The sequence below is a fragment of the Odocoileus virginianus genome, chromosome 5, assembly GCF_023699985.2.
Source record: "Odocoileus virginianus isolate 20LAN1187 ecotype Illinois chromosome 5, Ovbor_1.2, whole genome shotgun sequence".
Classification (NCBI taxonomy): Eukaryota; Metazoa; Chordata; class Mammalia; order Artiodactyla; family Cervidae; genus Odocoileus; species Odocoileus virginianus.
The window spans coordinates 72,166,643-72,191,964 of NC_069678.1; the positions used below are offsets into that span (position 1 = coordinate 72,166,643).

Here is a 25,322-nt window from a genome sequence, read left to right on the forward strand (position 1 = left end):
ATGTCAGATGTCAGAACATTATTGGACACCGCAGAGTAACGTCTCTAATGAAACGTCAACTGGAAAAACCTTTCAGCGAACAATTTCAGCTCAGGTGAGAGTTGTCTTTTGGTTTTGTGTGGATTGAAATCCCTTAGGTAGAGTTTTTAGTGTGTTTCCCAGAAACTGCTGTCTAAAAAAAGAGGTATACATTACAAGTGAGTAAGGACTGAAGACACGATTGATTTTTCTATAAAAAAGCAGCAGGTGAGTTGTTTGCCTGGAAGGACAGCAGTGAGGGTCATTCAGTGTGGCCCCACCTGCCCCAGAAGTTGACATGAAGGCACCGCCTCCAGAGGTCAGATGAAGGGTGGTCTTCCTCGGTCCTGCTGCCACTGCACACGCTGACTTCTTGTGTTTCAACCTCTGGCAGGACACGTTAGCATACGCCACAGCGCTGCTGAACGAGAAGGAGCAGTCGGGGAGCAGTAACGGGTCGGAGAGCAGTCCTGCTAATGAGAACGGAGAGAGACACTTACAGCAGGTACATCTGTAGGGCAAGTCCTGGGTGAGAGGGCAGTGCCCGCTCTGAGGCTTCCCAGGGACAGCCTCAGTCATCAAGAAAGGAGACCCCAGCGCCGCCCTCTGGGGGACCTCTGCTCAGGACTCGTTCTCTGTGCTTACAAAGCAGAGCGGCGTTGCACCGTGACATTTATCCAGGCTTTGGTCTCAGTCTGCTGGCTGTTCTTCTCAGCTTGGAGAGTATCCTGATAAAGCCCAGTTTGCAGATATGGTCCTTCCAGATTGTACTTCATTCTGTTGGGTTACAAAAAATCACTGCTTTCCCCTTCTGCTCTCACCAGCCTTCCTGGAAACACATATGCTTAAAAAGAAGGGCCTCATGCCATTGGAATCTGTGTGCTTGTCAGGGGCGTCAAATTTTTAAGTATTTTTCAATACTAATCACTATAGTAGAAAAAAGGATGAATTATTTATTGAACGCTTACTATGTAGAAGAATGCAGCAGGTTTAAATGTAATGACATGTATCATTTCTTCCCTCCGGTCCATAACTTTCTGAAAGACCTTCTCCATCACAGTGCACGGAGGCCTCGTCAAATGAATTTGCTGATGTTCTGTGTGCCACTTTGTTTCTTTTTAAATCTTTGGGATCCTGGTAATAACCAGTGAGGTCGCCGTTCCCCTGATTTCACAGAAGGAAACTGACACTCAGCATAGTGATTTGATTTAACTCAAGGCCATGTTATGCCTTTAGGCAAGTCACTAGATTGTTCCTGTAACTCAGTAAGAATACAGAAATGGAAGCTCTGCATAATCAAGAATTGTCAAATGTGAGGTCAAACATACACTTGTTATGTTTTATTGCCCTTTGATAAACATTAAGTAGTTAAATGAGGACATGTTAAACTGCAGAACACAGCTAAGTCAGTCGGCACAGGAAAACTTTTTTCTCTTAACTTTATTAAGTATGTATTTATTCCTTTCATTTCCCAAAGGGTTCTGAATCACCCATGATGATCGGCGAGTTAAGAAGTGACCTGGACGATGTGGATCCCTAGGGGCTGTGCCCAGCATGTGATGAGCAGTCATGTCATGGTTACTGGATGCTCAGCACCTTTTTGAAATCAGAATCTCATTCTTGAACCCTTTAGCAGAGCCCGCAGCCTGGACTGGGAGAGCCTACCATGAGGGGAGGAGCCCATGTTTTTAAGGAATGCACTCTTCAGCCCCCGGGGAAGGCCTGGGAGCTGTTTGGCAGTGGGAAGACTCCAGCCTGTGGAGTTCAGCTTACCTGGGGCATGGTCCACATGTGGACTGACACTTCTGTACAGACTTTAGGAAGTAAAGCTGGTGGCAGACTGTTTTGTTACACAAACATACAGGAGTGAGTGAAGATAAAGCTATTGCTTTCTCAATAATGCTACAAAAGAAATTCCTTTGGTTTTTATATATTTAAAAAAAAAAGCAAGCTGCCTTTAGATACATGGGGGCAAATTTTTAATCTTGCAGTAACATTGAATAGAAATATCAAGTTTAAAATGATGTAAAAATATGTGATAAAAATTCCTTTTCACTGTAAAATAGTAGTTAAAGAATTCAGTTTACACAGACCTTTGTATTTAATATGTCTCCCTATTTGTATAGAATTTCAGGTGGGTCTGGATAAGAGCCCTGGGCATAAACTTAGATCTTGATGAAATGTTACCAGGACCAAAAATTGGGAAATTAAGCTCTTTAAGGTATTTTTCTGATGAAATTGAAAGAGCAATAAAAAAATGCTATGTTCTCTAGAAGTATAGAGTGCATTATTTGACATCAATCACTAATTGTTCCCAAAACAAATTTTACAAAGAGCAAAATAAAAAGCACTTTAAGATATGATTTTATTGAGTTTGACTTCATAAAATCTTTTTAATGAATGCTTGGAGACATATTGAATAAACTGTAGTCTTAAATCATGTGACCTGCAATCATTTGCTTTTGCTGGAAACTTAATTACTAAAACCCTTGGTACTGGTTGTTTATGAAGTTAAATATTTGAGTTGAGAGACACTGCTTTATGAATTTCTGGACATTTTACCACAGAGAAGAAACAGGAGACTTGGTTTCTCCTCAGCGTGATTAATTGACACTGAAAAGATAAGGATAAGAAATAACTAGCAAGCCACTGAACAACCCACCCATTTAGTTGTGTTTCCCAGGTCTTGGCGCCATTCACTCATTTCAGGTTAGCTGCCAGCCCACTCCTTTTTCTGGAGTGGAGAGGGGATGCCGACATGGTTTATAGATTGTGTACGTTTGGGGTTTTGAGTCACTGCACACATTTTCAGTCCTGTTTGTCTTTGGTTGCGTGCTCTGCCTTGTTCTGTGCTCCCCACGCACAGAACTAGGGGAGCCTCAGGAAGCACTGGGCGGCCCCAGGCAAGGATCTGCAGAGTCAGAGGCGCAGCGGGCCCGTGACGGGGCTGACAGCGGCTCCTGCCGCGCACCACAGACCCTGCGGCCTCACCCTCAAGGGTGCAGTTACAGTGCGGCCAGGCTGCAGTCTGTAATTGCAGGACTGGCCAGTGGTGATGTCTGTCAGAGACACCAGCTGGGTAAAGGGCCAGCACCTCAGAGCAGAGCAGAGCTGGGCCCCTAAGAAAGGGTCTGAGGTCCTTGGCCGATTTTATGTGGTTCTGATGTTCTTACAAATTCAAATGTGATGTTTTAAAGTGGATTTTTGAGTCCATGAATACCCACGCCCTGCTGCCCCCCACCCCCTCTCCGCCCTCCTCCTCACAAAGCGACCCCTCGGGATGTGACCTTGAAATGCCAGCCACGAGGATGTGGCGCTGGCAGCTGCACTCAGGAGCCCAGATTCAGGAGTGAAATTGCCACTTCTGTCCCTTATTTCCTATGGAAACAATGCCTTCCACAGCCCCCAGCACCTGCTGTCCTCACAGTAGCGTGCGTCGGGACCAGGACCACCCGTCGCTGACACGAGGCACCCTGGTCGGTTTTGCTCACGTTGTTGCTGCAGTGAACGTCACTTTCCCTTTGCCAGTAACCTTGATTTCCCCATTGGCTGCAGTCTACCAACCTGCTGATGACTTTTTTTTTAATATCATACAACAAAGTGACAATTACGACAGGCTTACCTTGGAAGAGGTGTCATTTTTACTGCCAATCTTTTTGGACGAAGATGTTTTTATAAATCTTTCAAAATGGTCTGCAAGTCTAATAGGAATTGCACAACTAAACCCAGTGCTGTGAGTCCTCAAGAAGCTCCCTTCATGAGATCCTTCTTAGGATGGCCAAGTCAGTCCCTTAGAGACATCCTGGGAAAGAAAGCAAAGGAGCCTTCGAACAGGCACCCCAGCCTGTGACTTCCCCTGGAGCCCACACGTGGGCCCAGAGCACGTGTCACCAGACTCACCCTATCTTGCTCCACCCTCCCTGCGAACATCAAGGTGTGTGCAGTTACCTTTTGAGCTTGGAACAGGCAGACTGGAATTTTCCTCTGCTACCTCTTGTGTACAAAATCTTGTTTATACAATTTGGAAAAGAAGTAGATAAACTAAGGGAGAAGCTTCATTCTAAATTTGGTTCACTGAGTGGCAGAGTTCTTAGCTTCTAAAGGTGTAAAATAAATTTTTCAAAAACAGAGTTGGAGGCTCACTGGCATTTTTCTGTGTAAATCAGAAAACGGCTGTGGTTGGGGAGGGGTGCCAGGGGCCTGTGACCTGGAAGGAAATAGTGCTGATTCCTTTTCTACTTTGGACCGATGATGTGAATAGGGCCCATGCTTTAATGATGAAGGGCAGTGGGTCTTTTTCTAAGCTTTTTACTATTTCTTGCTCTGGATATCCTGACCATTTCAGGATTCATTTGCAAAACTGGATTAAGGATGTGCAGAGCTCAGACCAGTGGCCTGCGGCTGTCTCTCCCATAGCTTTCAGGCCTCCCAGCGGTCTCCAGCATAAATCACATCCCTGGTCAAGCTGGATTTCCTGTTGGACCCCACGGGTCTCAGCCTCACCCCTGATGCCCTGCTTCTGCCCACATGGCTCCCCTCTCCTGGGCTCTTTGCTGCTCCGGATACTCTGCAGTCCACACCCATTCCTCCCCGGCTCCCAGTGGCCAGCTACCAACCTCTGCAAGTCAGGTGTTCCCTTTTGTCAAATCTTAGAGCCTTCTGGGTATGAACAGCTAAGGAGCTCACCCCTGGCTCTTGGCTAATGGGGAGAGGGGTCTCTGGCATGTACCACAGGCAGGGTGCCAGTGGGCCCACTTACACAGATACCCTCTGGCAGTCGGCTCCGTAGCAGCTGGCCGCCCGGCCCTTAGCAACTGGCAGGTTTTGAACACTTTCCAAGACACTAAGTTGTCTGAGTTTGAGAGGACTTTTGCCTTTGCAGGTCAATTCCCTGATCACTTATAATATGAGCTGTTTAGAGCTAGGCCTTGCTCAAGACAGCGACACTCACCAGCCTCAAAGTGGGGCTGGAGAATGGGGGGCCACATTGCATGAGGTAATTATTCTTTTTGCAAAGTAGAAAGTTATGAGACTTCTTAATTTCAAATCATGAAAAGTGACCCTGGACATAATTCTCATTACAGATGCCTCAGCCACTCATTTAAACTTTTGCCATAAACATCAACTCTGTGCCAGGCCCTGGGAGAGGAGAATGGAAGGACACAGAAACCCTGAGCATCTAGAACATGAGGCGCAGGATGCCAAGGAGGGAGAGCCCTGGTTGCTGGCGGGGACTTGGAAATTACAGGCAGACTCCAATTTTATCCCAGGACAGGCTTAAATTCTCAAATACTTGCACTCAAAATACACATACTCTTCAAAGGCTCAATTTGCTCAGCCATCCCACACAGTTATCTAGCACCTCATATAAGCAAGGTCTCATCCTAGACGGTCAAATTCAGGCAGGCAAGAGTCATGACTAAGTTGTTTTTATTTTAAAAAGTCACTATATAATAAAACTGCTGCAAAACCCAGAATAAATATCTTTTAAGTTACAAAAGGAAGACAGATTTAGAAAAGGTGCTTGCTGTAAAAAGGCAACGGGGTTGATGACAAACACAGACCAAAAAGATAAGTGCATGCTTGTTTGCTTGGGTTAGGGGTGGGGTTGAGGGAGCGTTGCGCTTCCTACCTCCATCCCTCCAAAGGCCTCTCCGCTCAGGTCCCAGTGCTCTATGCTGGCTCACAGGGTCTGTGTTCCCCTTCTGAGTCTCAGCTCTGAAGATAGGTGGCCCAGCCTGGTGCAGTAAAAAGTCTTGACTTTAAGACCAAGTCTGGGTTTATATCGTGGCACTACTTCATTTCCTGACTCGGTGAGCTAGGTGAGCACCCACCTCCCCATCTCTGGTTCCCAGTTTCCTCCTGAAGCAGGGATGGCAGTGTGTACTATGCAAGGTAGGTGCGTGGACCCGGTGAGAAGCTGGATGGAACTGCATCCACTGCAAATGCAGAGCCAGCCTTTGGGTAGTATCCCCCTGAAGGCTGATGCCAGGTAGGCTGTAAACCTGGACCAGAGCAAGGTGAGAACAGCTAAGATAATCAAAGGCATGGCCCCGTGATCACCTGGGACACATCTGGCTGCATCTGTTGTGCTATTTGTGGGGGCTCAAGGTATGGGTAAAAGAGGACTTCTTTTTTAATGAAACAAAGATGAACATTTTTAATGATAAAAGACACAAGTCGCAAAGAAGACATCATCATATACCATTAGACACCTTAACAACAAAGATAATAAAGCAAAAATCAGAAGAAATACAAGGGAAAAGAAAACCATAGTGAGACATATTAACATTTTGTCTGAGAATATTTTATCATGTGCAGAAAAACTAAAAATAGGAGCATCTTGAATGATGTCATTAATTAAATGTAATAGATTTATATTTAATTGATTTATATTAACCATAGACTTCCCAGGTGGCCTAGTAGTTGCAAGAGATGCAGGTTCAATCCCTGGGTTGGGAAGATCTGGAGAAGGAAGTGGCAACCCACTCCAGCATTCTTGTTTGAAAAATCCCACAGAGAAGCCTGGAGGGCTACAGTCCATGGGGTTGCAAGAGTCGGACATGGCTGAGCACACACCACCATATTAATCATATCCTACACAATTACACTTAAAATTTTGTATCTCATACATTGTTAGTAGATGTCCATAGGACATTTAGAAAAACTGGCAAGAAGATAAACATTATTAAATTTCAAAAAGAATTCTTTTTTGTGCGTGTGATTCAGAGATACACATTATTTTTGAAATTACTTTCCATTATAGGTTATTACTATATATTGACTATAGTTCTCTGGAGAGTTAGGAATTTGATCAACGAAAGCTGTCTTCAGGAGGTTGAGTCCTAGTGGCAGAACTTGAGAGGGCCCCGTGGAGATCAAACTGATGGAGGTCTCTCTAGAAAAAGAGCAAGGACTTAAGCCAAAGAGACTTGGCAGCTGATTCTGGGTTGGTGCTTTGGACCGCAACATCCTCATCTATCCAGCGGGTAGCATAGGCCCTACCCTTGCCCCAGGGCTGTTCTGAAACCCTGTGAGAAGTTGGGTGGAGAAGCCCTCTGGACATTTTGAAACAGGCCCTTTTTGAAAAGCATCACCCTTATCAGGGCCACCCGGTACCCTCAGAGGCAGGGAAAACATCCTCCACTAATCGGGGAGCCTCACGGGGCTTCCCCAAAGCAGGCAGGAAGTGAGGGGCCATCTCTACCTTTCACTTCCCCTGACTGATATTTGACCTCTTCAGCCTTTAAGCACCTCGCTGTCTCCCCAGGGGAGGATGACCACCTCCTGCATGGAGGGTTGAGCACTGACTGACTGCTCGATGAAAGGTCATTCTGCCCACAACGTTGGCATCTGGGGAGTGGCTGGCGGGAAGCTGAACACAGCCTGGCCTGCGCTAACAGGGGCGTGTGGACCCCGCCCCGCAGTGAGGGGGGACCCGCCTGGCACCTGCAGCCCTGCTCCATCAGCCTCCATCCAGCTCAGGCCTGGGGCGGGGTGATGCAGGCCGAGAGCTGGAGTTCTCCCACGCAGGGAGCCGGCGCACCCCAAGTGCCAGCACCAGAGCTCCAGGAGGAAGAGGTGGCCTCTTTGCCCGGGATGCAGGCTGAAGAGGGCTTGAGGAGGGGAGAAGGAACCACTTCAAGGCTCAGCCAAGGCCTGGGACCCCTTCCCCGTGCAAGTGTCCTGGGCAGGGCAGCCACTGGGCCTCGCAAGAGGCCTGCTCTCCCCGACGGCTGGCTCCGGCAGCAGATGGCGACAGCTGCAGGAGCCTCCTCAGCAGTCCTGCCTCCCGCACCGACGTCCCAGCCCCAGGTCACACATGTGTTGTCCACCATGTAGGTCCCCGCGGTGTGGGAGGCCTCCAGGTGAGTCCCGCAGCCAGTCACTGTCCAGCCCTCTCCAGGCCACAGTGACCTGCCAGGGCCCCGGGACGAAAGAAAGGGCACGTGAGGCACTCTGCAAGCTAGGCCCAAAGGGCACAAGTGAATGTCTGCAGGCCAACGCGAGCTCCTCTTCCCCCTGACACCGTGCCTCCTGCAGCTCTCACCATCCCCGTCAGGGGCAAAGCAAAACCTTGGCAGCCCCCCTCCACGGCCCCCACCACAGGCAGTCCATCAGAGCTGTGGGCTCCTCCCCAGGGCCCAGTATTCTGCACGTTCCCTCCCTGGCTAAGCCCCACCACCCGGGCCAGGACAGCCACAGGAGCTGACCACCAGTGTCATGGTCCTCCGCCTCCCATGGGGCTGCAGCCTGGGGCAGAGGCGGACCGGCTCAGACACTCGGATGCGAAGGGACTTTCTGTCTCTCCTCTTCAGGCCTCATCAGTCTCCACCTTTTTAGGGTCTGATTCTGAAGCTGGGAAATCCAGAAACAAGTCAGGGCAGGAAAGAGGCACTAAGCTAAATGACAGGACTCCGACATTCTCAACTCAACCTTGCTGCTGGCCTGCTGTGTGACCTTAGGAAAGCCATACACCCTCTCTGACCCTCTCAGGGAAAACATCATCTGCTCCCACCCCAAGATGGGGAGCAACAGGGAACAGGTTCCAAGGCCTGAGTTGCTAGACCAGGAGAGGGGACACCCTGCTGTAACCCAGCCACCAGAACAGAAGTTCAGGGTGAGTTTGATGTCTCCCTGGGAGACTTAGGCTTCCCTCCAGAGCTTGGGAGTTGGGCACACACCCTGGCTACAACACCTCAGAGAGTGGTCCTGGGCTAGAGCAAGCCTCAGTGTCCCTCTATGTGAAGTGGAGAGGGAGGCTGTAAGGATGAAACGAGGAAAGGCACGTGGAGCCCAGCACAGTGCCTGGCATTGGGCAAGGGCTCGGCTCGTGTTAGGGTCGTGGTCACTAGAATCCCTGGGTGCTAGCTGAGGGGCCTTGCGGAAGGCACTCAGCAAGGCCAGGGCACACTCCCCTTCACTGTAAAGGGGGACTCTTTAGGGTGTGCTTCACAGGTAGTGGATTCTATGGCACCGATGCCTTCAAACTGGCACGGGTCCTGGAGTTCACCTGCTGGGTGATCCGAAGAGTCACCAGAAAACATGGTCTTCCCATCAAGCCAGGACACTGATGAGATGGCCGGTGGCCCACTGGGTCTGTCCCAGTCTCTCCACCTCTCTGGGCTCATCTTTCTATTGCAAAGCCATCCTGCCGCCTTCATCAGCCACTCCTACAGCCAGCTCCTAACTTGTCACTCGCCCTTGTCATCTTCTTCCTCAACCTTCAGTGGCTTCCCAGTATGAAACTCCATGGAAAATCAACTCTTGAGCCAGTTATTTCAGGTCCACTACTTGCCCCCTCCCTCAACTCTCCCCAGGACATCCCACACTCCCACCAAGCAGGACAGCTCAGTCCCTCCACCGGTTTGAGTGGCTCCATCCCCAGATCCCCTGCAGATCCCCCCAGGTCCCCATCTATGACCACCTGCTACCTACACAGGGGCATGTTTTGGACACAAGTTAACCCATCCACAGTTACCTATATCAAGAATGGATTTTAAAGCAATGGGTGGTAACCATGGTAGCCAGCACACTGTCCTCACGCCAAGCTAAATGCTTAGCACTCGTTACCTTCCTTCTATTGATGAGGCACCGCAGGCACAGAGAAGTTAAGTAACGTGCATGGGTCGCACAGCGGACGACTGGCAGAGCCAGGATTAAACCCAGGTCAGCTCCACTTTCAGAGCCTCTCCCTGAAAGGCCCCACCTGCACTGCGCTGCCTGCGGTTAAGTGCCTGCAAAGCTCCAGGCCTAGTGCCCTAGATGTTACTCATTTTCACAGCAACGCAGTGAAGCATGAGCTACCACGGCCCCTCTTAGGGAGGAGGAAGCTGAGACTGAGACAGACGAGGTGCCTGCTCAGGGCTCCAGGGGTGGAAGGGGCAGCACTGGCCTTCGCACCAGACAGTTGCACTCCAGCGTGGGACCAGCCAGATGCAAGCAAGGGCACAAGGAGCCAAGGATGACTCCTCACCCCAAGGTGAGCCCAGCCTCCTACCTGTGAGCACAGAGCCCTGCTGGGGGCATCAGGCATGGGTCTGCATAACAGCCCCAGCTGGCAAAGCTGTGTGGATGCTGCAGTTGGCCCGGGGAGGTAGGCAGCATCTGGCCACAGCGTAGACACCCTCGCCCCCAAACGCGTTGTGGGCCAGGCAGACATGACTGCCCTCTCGGGCCTGAGAACCAAAAATAGAAACCCTGTTTTAGAAAGGGCTTTACAACACGGGATGAGGGGGTTGGAGGGAACCAACTCAGACACCTGGTCCCAGCCCCTCGAACCCTCTCCAACGTCCCAGCAAGGGGCCAGCCAGCCCCTGAAGACAAGGAACTTACTCCTGTCCAAGACAGACTGTTCTGCAGATGGGCAGCTCTGAATATTATAAAGTTTTTCTGGACACAGAGAGTGACTTCAGAATGCAGATACAGGGAAATCATAGACCCGAGTGCCAGGACCCAGACTGCTCAGCCCCACCCCACTCTCGGCCTCTCCCACATGCCCTACCCTGCCGGTTCAAGGGCATAGTCAAGCACACTGCTGGACACTGTCTCCCAGGCAGAAATGGTTGCCCGCCCCTGTCCTCCTGGCCTAAGTGCTGCCCTTCCACCAAAAGGCCATGACCGGGTGGCATCCGTGCCAGGCTCTCTGGCCTTAACCTGAGGCCCCCTCTTTTGCTGGTTTGAGAAGATTTCTCAACTGCCAGAACCGTGGAACGTCTGAGTGAAAAGGGCCCTGGAGACCACTGCGTGCAGAGGCAGCGAATCCCCTGCACATGTCTGGTGCTCCCCTCCGCCAAGGCAGCGAGCCCCTGGCACACACGCCGGCCCCACCCCCTCAAGGCAGGCGCTGCAATCCATCCAGCCTCATCCTGCAGAGTCTCCCAGGACCCCTCAGTGTGGCTCCTTCTAGAGCACCCAAACTAAGTGACTGAGATATGCCTCATTTAGCTTTAACTTGCAGACAGGGCACTGGAGGAAGGGGTCCGGGCAGATCCGGGCCTGAAAGCGGGAACCCCCCTCACGCTCCGGTGGGAGGGCGCAGGTCACCTCGATGCACTCGCCCCACCGCCCCCGGCCCTGCAGAAGTTGGAACAGCCCAGCAGCTCCTCGGGGCTGTGCAGTGGGCCTCAGTCGTGCCATCCGCGTGGGCCCAGAGTACACCGACCGCACAGTCCTACAAAGCAGCTGCCCGCCTTCAGGGAGGCCCTGGGTTGAGGAGGGATGGATGAGGAGGGGAGCCTCCATCAGGGCTCTGCTCACGGAGGACTCCAAATATTTAGCTCCTGGTGGAAGAGTGGGGGGCTTCCCCGGTGGCTCAGCGGTGAAGAATCTGCTGGCAATGGGAGTCACAGAAGACACGGGTTCCATCCTTGGGTCTGGAAGATCCCCTGGAAGAGGGCATGGCAGCCCGCTCCTATATTCTTGCCTGGAGAATCCCACAGACAGAGGAGCCGGGTGGGCTACAGTCCAGAGTCAGACACAACTAAAGAGACTTATCCCGCACACATGGGAGAGAGGGGCCTTAAAGAAGGTGATCAATCTTCCCATTAAAACACATCATCAGAGCCCATATTTGTCAATGTCTCCCAGTCCCCAGAAGCAGGCAGCTGAATCCTCCCTCCATAGGTGAGGGAGGGGCCAGATTGCCCAGTCACACAGACCCCCTGAGACCTCCCAAGCCCCAGCCTGGACTCTGCCCACCCCGCCATCCTGCTGACCTGCTCCATAGGTGCGGGGGGCAGGGTGCAGTGTGGCCACCAGGTTGGGGTTCCTGAGCTGGTCCTCAGGGAAGAACCAGGACTCGTTGATGACATCTTTGGCAGAGAAATGGATCAGCTCTGCCTCAGCTCAGCCCAGGTGAGCTCCGGCTCGGTGGTCAGCATCATGACCATAATGTCTGGTCACGGGGCAGGCGGTGAGAGACGGGGGTAGCCCAGCCCTCCTTCCCGATCTGGGACTCTCTCCTGGGGCACACAGACACCACAGCACACACACATCCATGCACACACATAGACACATCAAACTGTTCTTCAGAAATTAAACCACCTACAATCTCATGCTTAAAAAACAGCCAGAGTATGACTCTCTTAATCCTGTTCTCACACCTCTGAGCCTTGGCAGTTGCTGTTTTATTTGCTAGGTAAACTTTTATTCATCCACTAAACCCCAGATGAAATGTCCCTTCTCCGGGAAATTTTCCCTGACCTTTAGGGTGGGCAGGCACCTCCTCTGGGCTCCCTTCCACACAGCCCTGGCTACTCTGTGCATCTGCCTCCCCCATCAGACTGAGTGACCTTGAGGGCACCATCTATCTGACTCATCTTTAGTCCCCATGCCCAACACAGACCTGGCACAAGGGGTCCTGTTGCAGACCCTGCCTGCCAAACGGGCTGTGAATCATGATGGCTGAGGGCAGCTACTCACCAGTCAAGTGGGCGACACAACATGTGTGTTAAATCATTCAGTTTGCAGATTTTTTTCTTTAAACACCCTGTCCGAGAACACGACTGCCAAGCGTCTGGTGAACAGCTGCTACGTGAGGGAGGAAGCAGGAGGTCAGCAACCCCAGGCCTTGGGTCGATGTGCCATGCTGGCCAGGCACCCATCCCAGAAGGGCTGCACTGCATGTAAACTGGGGACTTGTGGACCCCACTTTGCAGATGAGCAGTGGGTTCTGAGAGACATGACTGACCATGAGCTTGGGTCTCTGGACTCCAAAGTCCAAGCTCTTTCCTCCTGGCTTGTAGACATCTGACTCCCAGGGCAGGGCCAACTGAACAATGATTTTGCAGCCAGTGGGCTGACGGCAACCTCTGCAATGTCAGGATCTCATCCACTGTGTTCTCCTGTGTAACCCTTCGCCTTCCCTGGCACAGAGCAGCTCACTGATTGCTCACTAAGAGAGGTAGCTCGTGGCTGTCGGCAGGCAACCAGCGGTCCCTTTCCTGTCACCTATAAAGAGACCTGTATTTGAAACGTGCTTTGGGCAGCTCCCTCCCCCTTTGGGAGGTGGGAGCAAGCTTCCCTGATGCTCCCTGGGGGACCCTGGGATCTGACCCACGAGCAGATGACGGAGCACAGGCACAAAAGAACATGATGTCACCAGGCTGAGGAAGGGGGCGCTGTGGAGTGTGCAGAGGGTGCTTGGGATGGAGGTGGGGAGCCAGGAAGCCCTGCAGGCACCTGGACTTTTGGACGGGTGCACCCAGAGGGCCGTCCCTTCTCATCCCACATCCTCCACGGCACCCTTTGGGGGTTAGCCCCACCCAAGCCTCTTGCCACTTGGCAGGGCTTTTTCCCTCTTTAATTACCTACCCACCCCCCCCACACACATACACACACTCACACACACACACTCACATACACACACTCAAATGCATACACACTCACACTCACACACATACTCACATACACACACTCACACTCTGCAAGAGTTGCCCAAAGCAGCTGTGTCAGCTCCTCCCTCTTCTCAGATGCACCCCGCCTTTGATCTGGCCAGCTAACAACCAGCCAACACTCACTGTTCCCCTCACCAACCTCCATCCCCACCCCCAGAAAGTCAGGGATCAGAGGAAAACAGAGCCTCTTCCACATCTTTCCCTTCATCTGAGTGCTTCGTGGCCAGTACCCACCCTTCCCACCTCCTTCCTTCCTTTCTCTTTTGAGGACACCCCCCTTGCTCCGGTCAGGCTTCCTCTGGGATCTCCTCTGTCTACAATCTCTTCTCCTGCTTCTGTCTCCAAGTCCTTCATCTCCTGTTATTCTTCCTCTTCACCACGAAAGATTTCTCAAGGCTTCTCCACCCTCAAAACCCCATCCCTCAAAATGGCCCTCTCCCCTTGACGCCCATTCAGCCTGAACAATACACAGAACCTGCTCTTTGCACCTTCTACTTCTCCAGCCTCAGAAAACTTGGAGTCTGCAGCCACCACTGCTGTGAATGGATGTTAGGTCAATTTAGCAGGGTCAACATTTTGAACATGCACCCTTTTGGAAGGGACCTATCCTTTTTGTGTGTATGCTCATTTGGAAAAAAACTACAAGAAAAAAAAATTTTTTTTGATGTGAGTAGCTCAGAACTGTATACAGAGAAAAGCTTCTCTCTCTCCCATTCCTGACCACCCCCCACCTTCCCAAGGCTACTCCTTGTTACTCATTATAGTAGGTCAAATAGTGTTCCTGCCAAAAAAACTGTACCTGTGCCTGCATGCTCAGTCGTGTCTGACCCTTAGCGACCCTGTGGACTGTAGCCCACCAGGCTCCTCTGTCCCTGGGATTCCCCAGGCAAGAACACTGGAGTGGGCTGCCATTCCTGTCTCCTGCAGGGCAGGGGGTTTCTTTAACACTCCTGGTACCTGTGCTGCTGCTGCTAAATCACTTCAGTCGTGTCCAACTCTGTGCGACCCCATAGACGGCAGCCCACCAGGCTCTGCCATCCCTGGGATTCTCCAGGCAAGAACACTGGAGTGAGTTGCCATTTCCTTCTCCAATGCAGGAAAGTGAAAAGTGAAAGTGAAGTCGCTCGGTCCTGTCCGACTCTGTGCAACCCCATAGATGGCAGCCCACCAGGCTCCTCCGTCCATGGAATTCTCCAGGCAAGAGTGCTGGAGTGGGTTGCCATTGCCATCTCCGGGTACCTGTGACTATAACCTTATTTGGAAAGAAGGTCCCTGCAGATGTGATTAAGATAAGGATGTCCTGAGGAGATCACCCGGGTTTAGGATGGGCCCCAAATGCGATGACTGCTGTTGGAAGAGGAAAGAGAGGGAGAGTTAAGACACAGGGGGACACAGAGAAGAAGGCCATGTGGAGAAAAAGGCACAGATGGAAATGATGCACTAACCAAGGAAAACCAGGAGCCACTAGAAGCTGGAAGGGACAGGAAGAGATTCTCCTGGAGAGGCTGCAGGGCCTTGATTTCAGACTTCTGGGCCCCAGAACTCTGACAGAACACTTATCTTTTGTTTTAAACGACCAAATTGTTTTCTCTGTACCTTGTACAAAATTGTCTGATTTGTTACAGCAGCCCTAGGGAACTAATATACCCATTTATTGGGTAACTTTTCAGATGTTATATTTTTATAAAAATACTTTAAAACATTGTAACATTTATGACTCATTGTTAACTTTTTATTTACATGGGCAAGGTGGAGAGGGGCATCTTAGTCTTTAAATATTGGGGTCTCTATCATCTTGCTCTGGTCTTATTCTGGGGGTTACAACTTTGTTGGTACATCTACATCTGCTTTGTCATCTCTCTAGTGGCAGATGATTCTATTCTATGTATGTTCCAGTCTCTGGTGGATGCAGGTTGTTTTCTGCCTTATGCTGCTACAAAGCAGCAATGCCTAACCTTATCCATGCCTCTTTGCACACGTGTGAGTCTCCAAGTGGCATGTTGGGAAGCTCTCATCTAATCTCCTAGAAGGTCCCACAATCACATGTAGACTCACTCAGCTCTCTCCTTCCAGCTTTTCTGCCTTCTGGAATAAAACTTTCACTCTGAGCGACCACAATGTCACATTTTCATTCACGATCACTGAATTCTTCTACTGGATCAGCAAATATCCATCAATATGGAGGGGTGAGTTTTAGCCTGTTCACACAGTGGAATATTTTGCAGGTGTTAAAAAGAATGAAACAGATGCTTGTATATTGATATGGAAAGATGTCCAAAATTAATCATGTTTTAAAAGTAGATTATGCTCTTGTTTCCATAAATGGTTACGTGGGTATATACGATGCTTGCCTCTGCATAAACAAAACAAAATCAATGCTATAGACCCTGAGCTGAATTCGAGGGAATTCTAGGTGTTCTATATTTGGAATTGTGAAAGAAACATGGTGTCTCACCTAATGCCACTTAGAAATCTTCACCTTTGCCCACAGTCTCCCGTCTACAAAGCATTTTCATATTCACCATCTATTTGCCCCAATCCCATAGGACATACTGAGCTGGGACCATAATTTGTATTTAAAAGATGAGGAAATTGAAGCCAGAGAGGGGGAGCACTATGTCAATGTCACACAATTACTTGTCAAAGCGAACCCAGACCCTAATTCCAGCTGCTTCCACTGCAAAGGGGGCTCAGGTTCAATCTCTGGTCAAGGAACGAGGCTCCCACATGCCAGACAGCACAGTTCAGTCAAAAAATAATAAATAAATAGAGTGGTCTGAGAAGACCTCAGGAGGAAACAGACACTGGGAGGAAGGAGCTGAGGGAATGGGCCGTGTTGATGGGGGGTGGGGGAAAAGCACTCCAAACAGGGAACCCCAGGTGCACAAGACCAGCCGTGGAAGGGCGCAGCCCAGAGTGATCTGGAGACAGGATGGTAACCGCAGGACTGGGGTGCAGATCCAGTAGGAGTGTGTAGACTATTCTGGAAACTCTGGCTTCTGTCTTATAAGGCAAGAAGCCAAAGGCAAACTTTGATTAGAGGAGTGAAATGCCTTGATGATTTAAAGGATTGTTTTGACTGCTGGTTAGAAAACAGATGATAGGGGGCAAGGCCAGAAGCAGAGAAACCCAGCCAGAAGACCGTGAGCCACTGCTAGTGGCTTGAACCTGGGGGAGCACTGGGGCAGTGAGAGTGGTTGGATTCTGGATGCGTTTTGAAGATAAAGGCTGTTGGATTTGCAGACAATTTAGATGTGCATCAGAGAGAAAGAGTGACGGTTCCGAGTTTTGGCCAAAGTTCCTGGAAGGACAGAGTCGTCATTAGGCAGCAGGGAAACCCAGGGAGAGAGGCTTAGCAGGGCAACTGCAGGATTTTGGTTGCCCCTGTTTGGAGCTTTCACCTAACAACCAAGCTGCTATATCAGTGGTGGGACACGCGACCTGAGCTCAGGGAGACACTGGCTGGAAGCTGTCAGCTTATTGATGATATCCAAGGCCACCGACACTCAGGAATCACTAAGGGAGTGTTTCCAAGAGGAGGAAGTAATCGTCCAGGTCAAACACAGCCCACGGGTCAAGTAAGGTGAGCCCAGAAATTTGATTTAACAGTTCAGGTGATCAGACCTGAAGGTCAGATTTAGCACCAGAATGGCTTAAATAAGGAGGGTTCTAGAGAAAATATGGGCTTCCCAGCTGGTGCTAGTGGTAAAGAACCTGTCTTTCAATACAGATGATGTAACAGACCCAGGTTTGATTCCTGGGTTGGGGAAAATTCCCTGAAGAAGGGCATAGCAACTGACTCCAGTATTCTTGCCTGGAGAATCCCATGGACAGAGGAGCCTGGTGGGCTACAGTTCATAGTGTTGTACAGAGTCAGACACGACTGAAATAGCATAGCATATACTCACAGAGAATGTGGGAAGGGAACTGAGAAAGCCGGAGTTTACAGACAGCTCCTTTAAGGAGTGAGTGGGTATAGGCACTCAGTCGTGTCCAACTCTTTGTGACCCCAGGGACTGTAGTCCACCAGGCTCCTCAGTCCATGAAATTCTTCAGGCAAGAATACTAGAGTGGGTTGCAACTTGCCTATAAAGGGCACAGAAAAACAGGTTGTGGTCAGAGAGAGTATGAGGCCAAGAAAGGTTTTTTCCTTAGATGGGAACTTGTAAAGCAAGCTTATGAGCTGACGGGAATGTTACAGCAGAGAAGGGAAAGAGGCTGGCAGCAGGAGGGGGAGAATTTCTTAGGTGGGTGAGAAGGAGTGTTTTCTAGTGCAGTGGAGACAAGGCAGAAGCACTTTATCCTAACAGGTGTGGAGGTGGAGAAGGGGGCAGAGGCGCAAGTAGCTGGGTCTGTGTGGAGTGGGAGCTGCTGGGGGGTTGGGGTCTCTATTTGTTGCATCTGTTTTCTCATGGAAATTTCTCAGGATACACCTACAGCGTGAGCTGGGACGAGGGATGGGAGAAGGCTTGGGGATGTGAGGAGAAAGGAGAAGGGGTGATGTTGTCAAGGCAGGGTCTCTGGAGGCTTGAGGGCATGGGGTCCTAGTGCAGGTCACTTAGCACTACTCTGCATCCCCCTCCCCCACCAATGCTTCTGTCTCCTTATCTGTAAAATGAGTGATTATTAATATATTGGGCAGAGAAAGAAATGACAACCCACTCCAGTATTCTTGCCTGAGAAATCCCATGGACAGAGGAGCCTGGTAGGCTATAGTCTACGGGGTCACAAAGAGTCAGACACAACTGAGCGACTGACACTAATGCTTTCATGCTCAGGATGGATTTTCTAGTTTCAGTTCACCCTTTGAGGAACTGCCTCATTTTGTACTGCTTTGTGTAAAAATAAAGACTATTGTTTACTAAAAAAAAAAAAAATGTTTCTTTTAATATATTGGGCTGGGCCCAGAGAAAGAGGCATCTCCCGGAAGTTTCCATCTCCTTGCAAGCAGTGGCTATGCCCAGCTGTGCCAGCAGAAGGCGCCCAGCACCCAGCGTGAGAGCCCATGGCTAACCACCCAGGCCAAGCATAGTCCAGGCATCGCTGGCAGGACTGAGATGCTCCAGCCCCTGAGATGCAGCAGACCCTGCCCTGCCCTTGGTGAGCCCACAGCAAGGCAGGTAAGAGCTCAGGCCTCTGTGATGAGAGACAGGAGGAGACAAGTTACATAATGGAGAGAAAAGCTAGGTTCTGTGGAACCTGGTCGATGGACACTGAATCTAGGCAGTCTTCCTGGAGGAAACAACTCTGGATTATTGGTCCATTTGTAATGGGGTAACATGTCTAGTGAGCAGTGCATGGCCTAGTTGGGGACGTTGGGACAGCAGGCCAGCTTTTAATGTCTCCCTTGAGGCCAAGGAAGGGTATGGCCCCTTCTAGTGGGTGGAGGGCTCCTGGGAGGCTCTGAACCAAAGAGAGAGGTGATCAGAGTGTCAGCCCCAATAAGGCTTTCACTTGCTCCCCAAGGAATCCCTCTCGGGAACTACTCTAGGCTCATCTCCGTTCATGAGCCTCCCCACCCCTCCACCTCTTCCTGCACACACGTCATGGAGGAAATGAAGGCCAGTGGCACTGGTCTCCTGCACTACCTCCCCACCACGCTCTGTCTCTGCAGGTTTGAACGGAGAAGTCCAGCAGGTTGAGGGGCCCGTCCTTTCCCTTAGCTTCCTCCAGGAAATGCCCTCTGATGTTCTATCCCCAACTTGTTCGCACCAAGGCTTGTGAGCCTCTGAGGATGCTCAGAGATCATCCACCGTGAAGATAAATGAAATAATCAAAATAGAACACAGCCCTCTCTATCACCTTACATGTGCTAGCTACCGCTCTAGGTGCTGGGTCATCAGTGAACAAGACAGACACAACTCCTGCCCTCATGTTGCTCTCCATCTTGGAGAGTAAAACACAAGAAACCAAGTTACGTGTGCAGTTGACTTACAGCCATGGAGAGGAGAGAAAAGGGAAGGGTGGAGGTGCATTTTTAAACAGGAAGGTCCAAGAAGGTCTGCTCCAACGCTGCTCCTACGACAGCACACCCATGGGATGCACACCCACAGCCTCCCCTGGGCCCCTGCCCACTGCTCTGTTCAGTCTCTGCAGCCCTTCTGTGCTTCTCCACTGACCCAAGGACACTGCTTTGGAGCTGTGGGAGCCCCAGTCTGTGAGAAGTGCAGATTCCTCAGACTGACCCCGAATCTCTAGGAACATGCCCAGGCAGGAATCTGCGTGTCATGAGCTGTCCAGCAGAGTCTGAGGTAGCCCCAAAGCATGCAGTCACAGATTTACTCCTTGAAGATGCAGCACTGCTTAGCGTGGTCCAGATTGCCCAGCTCCACTCTGCAGCCACCAGGCAGTTCCATGCCTCCATACAACGCTGTTCCCTTCTGGAACACCCTTCCCAGCATTCCTCGGGTGATAACTCTTACACAGTGGGTCTTTAAGACCCACTCAGAGTCACCTCCTCCAGCCAGCACTCCCAGAACAGGCAGGCCTGGACAGCAGGTGGGGCAGGACCTGGAGCACCATTTTAACTCCAGCTCTACCACTGAACTCATGGTGTGACCCTAGGTGGGTCATTGCTCACCAAGCTCCAGTTGATTCATCAGTAAAATGGTGACAATAATTTCAACCTTACCAGGGAGATGTGAGGCCAAAAGAGATGACAGATCTGAAAATGCTTTATAGCCTCATCACATTAGACACACATGGAGGAAGAAGGTGGATGGGAGGTGTAAATGGTTGGATGGCAGACACCATCCCCCTCTCCATACAAACATCTAACTGTATCCATGTATCATGGACTGGCGATTTGATTCTAAAGACCCCAAGGATATGCACTCAATTGGCGTCAGGTGTCCAAAGGTCTGGAGTGAAAGAATCCGAGGCAGCCCCAGGGCCAGGAGTGGAGACCAGGAGGAATGTGCTCCTGGCAGCTTCCTGGCCATTAACCCTCACGCTCAGGCCAAAATATCTCCATCATCTGCTGGTCAGGGTGTTAATGGGGCAGGGAAGGCAGCCATCTGAGGCAGGAGGAGGGCCAGAAGCCCTGAAGCCTAGTCCAGCAGTAACCACCTTAACCCCTCCCAGGCCTTACATCAGCCACATGGCCCTACTGATCCATTATGGGATGAGGAAACTGAGGCAAGGGCAGATCCTACAGGGAATAAGGGGTGGGATCTGGCTCCCCTTCTCCAGATAGGAGATCAAAAGTTTCCCTGAGAGAAGTTCTCTGGTGGTCTCGTGGTTAGGATTCCATGCTTTCACTGCTGTGGTCCAGGTTCAACCCTTGGTCAGGGAACTGAGGTCCTGCAAGCTGTATGGTGTGGCCAAAATTTTAAAACATATATATATTTTTTTGGTGGCCTTGTAGTTATCCTGCAAGCCGTATGGTGTGGCCAAAATGTTAAAACATATATATATTTTTTTGGTGGCCTTGTAGTTAGGATTCCAGACTTTAAACTGCCAGGGCCCAGGTTTAATCCTTGGTGGGGGAACTGAGATCCTGCAAGATGCACAGTGCAGCCAAAAAAAAAAAAAACAGTTCCCTGGGAAGAGGTGGGCAGCATTGGCCAGCTCCCTATCATTTCACTGGGTAGACGACTGAACATCAGAACTCAGAAGATAAAAGAGGCAGGAGAAAAGAGAAGGCTGGAAGGAAAGAGAGGTAAAAAAACTGGGATTACTGGGATGTCAAGCTGCACCAGACTGGTCTACATTCTAAAGGAGAAGGTGGAGACAGAGCTGGTACCCAGGTTCCTCACCCGAGGGGATGCTGGTATGAACCACCCTGATGGCCCAGCCTCCTCCCATCCCAGGAAAAAATCCTGCTGCCCTTAGGGGTCCCTGGTGCTCTCTCTGCCCCTGCTTCTCCTGGACAGTTTCCTCTGATGCATCTCTGAAGGCACTGCCCCTGGGTGAAGACCTGATGAGCCAGCACATGTGCATGGCTGAGGAGGGCACGGTCAGGCACACAGAACAATGCTTGTGTTGTCCGGACGACCATGTCCCCGGTGGCGCAGCGGCGACCCTGGGAACATTGGCCGAGTAGAGTGTCAACAGTGCTCCTTTACTGTGATTTCCTCTGCCTTGTCCCAGGGTCACTTTCACAGAGATCATCTGGGTTTATTGTGGGAAGAGATGACGGGGCTGCTTGGGTAAATATGTTTACAGCCGTGTACAGGTGCTGCCTGACCATCAATCCCACATGCAGCCTCCATGGCCGCTCCATCCTCCTGGGGCCTCAGGCCCATGGGGGTCCCAGAGTGGCACTTCTTCCCAGTTATCTGGTCATTGGCCCTGGAGCTGACTGAGAACCTGCTTGGCAGGCTGTTCAGCAGAGAAGGCCTGGGGGGCCAATCTCAGGGTGTTTCTCTTAGCATTTCCTTCATGGTTGCAAGAAAACTGCTGCAGCTCCAACCGTTGCATCTGTATTCAAGGCCAACAAAGCTTATCATGTCTGCCTTGCTAATGAAGAAAGTAAAAGTTTTTTTAGGAGTGACTCCAACAAATTCCTTTTTAGGTCTCATTGGCTAGAACTGTCGATAGAGAATCAGATTGACATGACCGACTTTGGGCCAATCATTGTTTATCACCTGGCTGCAGATATGTGATCCCTCCAAACAAAATCAAGGAAGGAGGGAATTAGCAATGTTTGCTGCTTTCTACTTTATAATCTCTCTTTTTATTAATTATATATCATGAACATCTTTCTGCATCAATAAATACAGACTCAGGGGGATAGGGATAAAGGGGAAAATTGAAAGAAAGTAGAATGGTGGCTGTTGGAGAGCAGGAAGGGAAGAATGGGAGGTTACGTTAAATGGGTGCGATTTCAGTTTGAGCGGATGAGTGAGGAGACGGGTGGTAGAGATCGTTGCACAACCACATGAATGTACTAAATATCACTGAACTGTACACTTGAAAATGCTTCAGATGGTAAGTTTTACGTTATGGGTGTTTTACCACACTAAAAATAAGTACAGACTTAGTCATTTGATAACTACTGAGGTCAGTACCAAGGACACAATATTAAACATAATAAACAAAGAACTGGCCTTCACGGGGCTTAGCGTCAGATGGGAAATGCAGAAAGTCATCCCTGAAATTCACAAGTACAATGATTCCACACGCTACCAAGGAGAGGTCGGGGAAGGGGGTGTGAGTCAGCCAGGAGGGTCCCCATTTTAATGGCCATGCACCATTCCCTCACAGAACATCATTGTTTCAACATTTCTCCTATGGCTGGAGGTTTGGATTCTTCCCGTGTTTGAGCTGCAGTAAACACTGCCACAGTAAACACCTCCCTAAGTGCATCTTACTGTGGCCACCTCATGCAAAGAGTTGACTCATTGGAAAAGACCCTGATGCTGGGAAAGATTGAAGTCAGGAGGAGAAGGGGACGACAGAGGATGAGATGGCTGGATGGCATCACCGACTCGATGAACATGAGTTTGAGCAAACTGCGGGAGTTGGTGATGGACAGGGAGGCCTGGCGTGCTGCGATTCATGGGGTCTCAAAGAGTCGGACACAACTGAGCGACTGAACTGAACTGAACTGAAGTACATCTTGGTGCGTCTATTTCCTTAGGATAAGTTCCTTCGCATGGAAGTGCAGGGTCTCAGGCACCCACGTGCTGAGGCTCTTAGCACGGCTGCCACATTCCCCCACAAACCTGGTGTCATTTCTGTTCCCACCAGCGAGATAAGAAATTGCCCTGTTCCTCTACTTTCTGCCAAAATCATCTGTTATTGTCTTTGTAAAATGTTGCCAATGTTATGGGGTGAAACATGGTTTCTTGATGTTTTAAAGTGCATTCCATTGATTCTTTCTGAGGTTGACATGTTTTCACTTGTCTCTTTTATGGGGTCACAGATCTTTCCTGTGAGTGAGCTCCTTTTCTTTTCCTGTCTGATTTGTGGCGCTCTCTCTCTATGTTGAAGGACTGTGAGCTCTGTAAGATGTTGCCGCCACTCTTCGGGCACCTCTGCGTGTTACCAGGTCTTCCTCCCACGGAGACTGTATTTGTGTGTTTGTCCTCCAGGCCCCTGGGGCTCTCCCACTTCCTTCGGGGCGGCATCCACAGCTCTTCCTGATCAAATCCCCCCCACCCGCCAGTGTCCTCCCCAGGCATCCTCTCCATCCTAAGCTCCGTTCGCATCTACCCCTGGTCACTCCTCAGCTGTCTTGGGGTGACTCAGGTCTTCCAGCCTCTGTCCGGGCTACTCTCCCTGAGTGGACCCTTCGGGTGTAGCTCAGGACAAATCTGAGACGATTTTACTGATTCTCCAGGTGGGATCAGACCCCACTGCACCTCCCTCTGCCCAGCACTAACCACTTTGACCTGTCACGGCTCATTCTGCAGCTACTGGAGGGAGTGGGGGCTCTAGCGGGAGAGGCCTGGGTCACACACGTCTCTCTGCCCCCAGTGCCTGGCACAGAGGCTGGCACCCAGCAAGTGATTAGAGTGTGCTTATCAGTGAATGGAGTAACAAATGGGTGACTGAATGAAATTGACCCCTCCCTGACTCCAGGCTGCAGAACAGGCTCCAAAGCATGCCGTTGCCCACTTACCCACCACCCTAGCTAGATCTGCTCTCTTCAAGGTTAACATGAGGATGTGCAGGTGGCTTGGGAGTTTCCTCCATCTGCAGAATCACCTGTGGAGCTCGTTATCTGACCTGGGCACTTCCTGCATCACTCAGACCCTCACCTGCCCTTCCCCTGGGCTATCTCTGAAATGAACACTGTCTTGGACAGGGCTCTGGAGACTTGGATTAAAGGTCCAGCCTCTGCCACATGGTCTCCTGTTCTGCTGGGCTGGGCTTGTAGTCAGCAACGAGGAATCTGGGGCATTGGCTCCACCAAGCTTCAGTCTTGACCACTCAGTCATCCACTCAGCTCTCCCTTCACGGTGGAAAAAACCTTTCATAGGTCAGGTTGGGAACTGAAACCCTGCCACAGGCCACAAGCTAGCTTTCTTGCCACTGATATGTGCCCTTCCATTCTCATTTGCACCTACTAACTAGAATATGTCCTAACGATTCCCTTCTTCATGTCTCTCCTCTGCTTAAGAACCATCAGTGGATTCCACTTGTCCATCACTTGGAATGTGAGCTCTGCAGTAGAAATTCAAGATGCCCCACAACCAAGCTCCAGTCTCATTCTCTGGCTCCATCTGCCATCGCTCTAGCCAGGCTGGGCTCCTTCAGTTTCCTGGAGCCATCCTTCCTCCTTTTCTCCTATGGACCTTTGCCTGTACCATGCCTTCTGCCTGAGATACACCTGCCCCTTCATCCTACTTATATAATTCCTGACTTGCCACCCCCACCTTCTGTGGGTCTTCTTCCAACCATTTCAGTCCTTAATAATCTGTTATCAAAACAAAACACTAAGCCCTTCTCCCCTATAGAATTACCTGGCTTGCTTATTCGCATTTCAGTCCACCCCAAACCTCTATGGGGGTTCTGGGGCACTGGGCCTTTAAAGACTTCCAGGAGAGTCTGATGTCACCAGCCCAGCTGTGTCTGTTGACCTGCATTTGGGAAGTGCTGATTGTATGGTGCTTGGATGCCAACTCCAAGTCTACTCTGGTTCCTGATGTCTACACACTGTGCACATTCCCCTCTTCTCTGCAAATGAGAGCTACCATTTACTGAGGGCTCACCAGGTACACTCTGAGCACTCGACATGCATGATCTCGTCTAACCTTCATAGGCTATTAGGTAGATATTGCTAACCTCATTTTATTGATAAATAAATTGAGGACCAGAGAGTGTCAGTCTCTTAACCAAAGTCACACAGCTTTCGGGGGAAGCCCAGTCTCAAACTCAGGACTGGTTACGCTTAAGCCAGAGTTCCTCATCCCTGTGCTATGTAGTCTATGCAACTGAGCCACAAGCCTTCAGAGTGGC

The 25,322-nt window shown here is 50.5% G+C and overlaps 1 protein-coding gene across 5 annotated transcripts in view; it reads left to right on the top strand.

Annotated features, from left to right (window-relative positions):
* The window catches only part of USP24 (ubiquitin specific peptidase 24), a 137,696-nt gene extending 133,548 nt beyond the window's left edge, over positions 1–4,148 (top strand). For all 5 annotated transcript variants that reach the window (XM_070468116.1, XM_070468118.1, XM_070468119.1 and 2 more), the window contains 3 exons: positions 8–94; positions 413–523; positions 1,496–4,148. In XM_070468116.1, coding sequence (XP_070324217.1) covers positions 8–94; positions 413–523; positions 1,496–1,558 — 261 coding nt within the window. In that variant the 3' untranslated portion in view covers positions 1,559–4,148. The remainder of the gene's footprint in view (positions 1–7; positions 95–412; positions 524–1,495) is intronic.
* Positions 4,149–25,322: the final 21,174 nt, after the last annotated feature.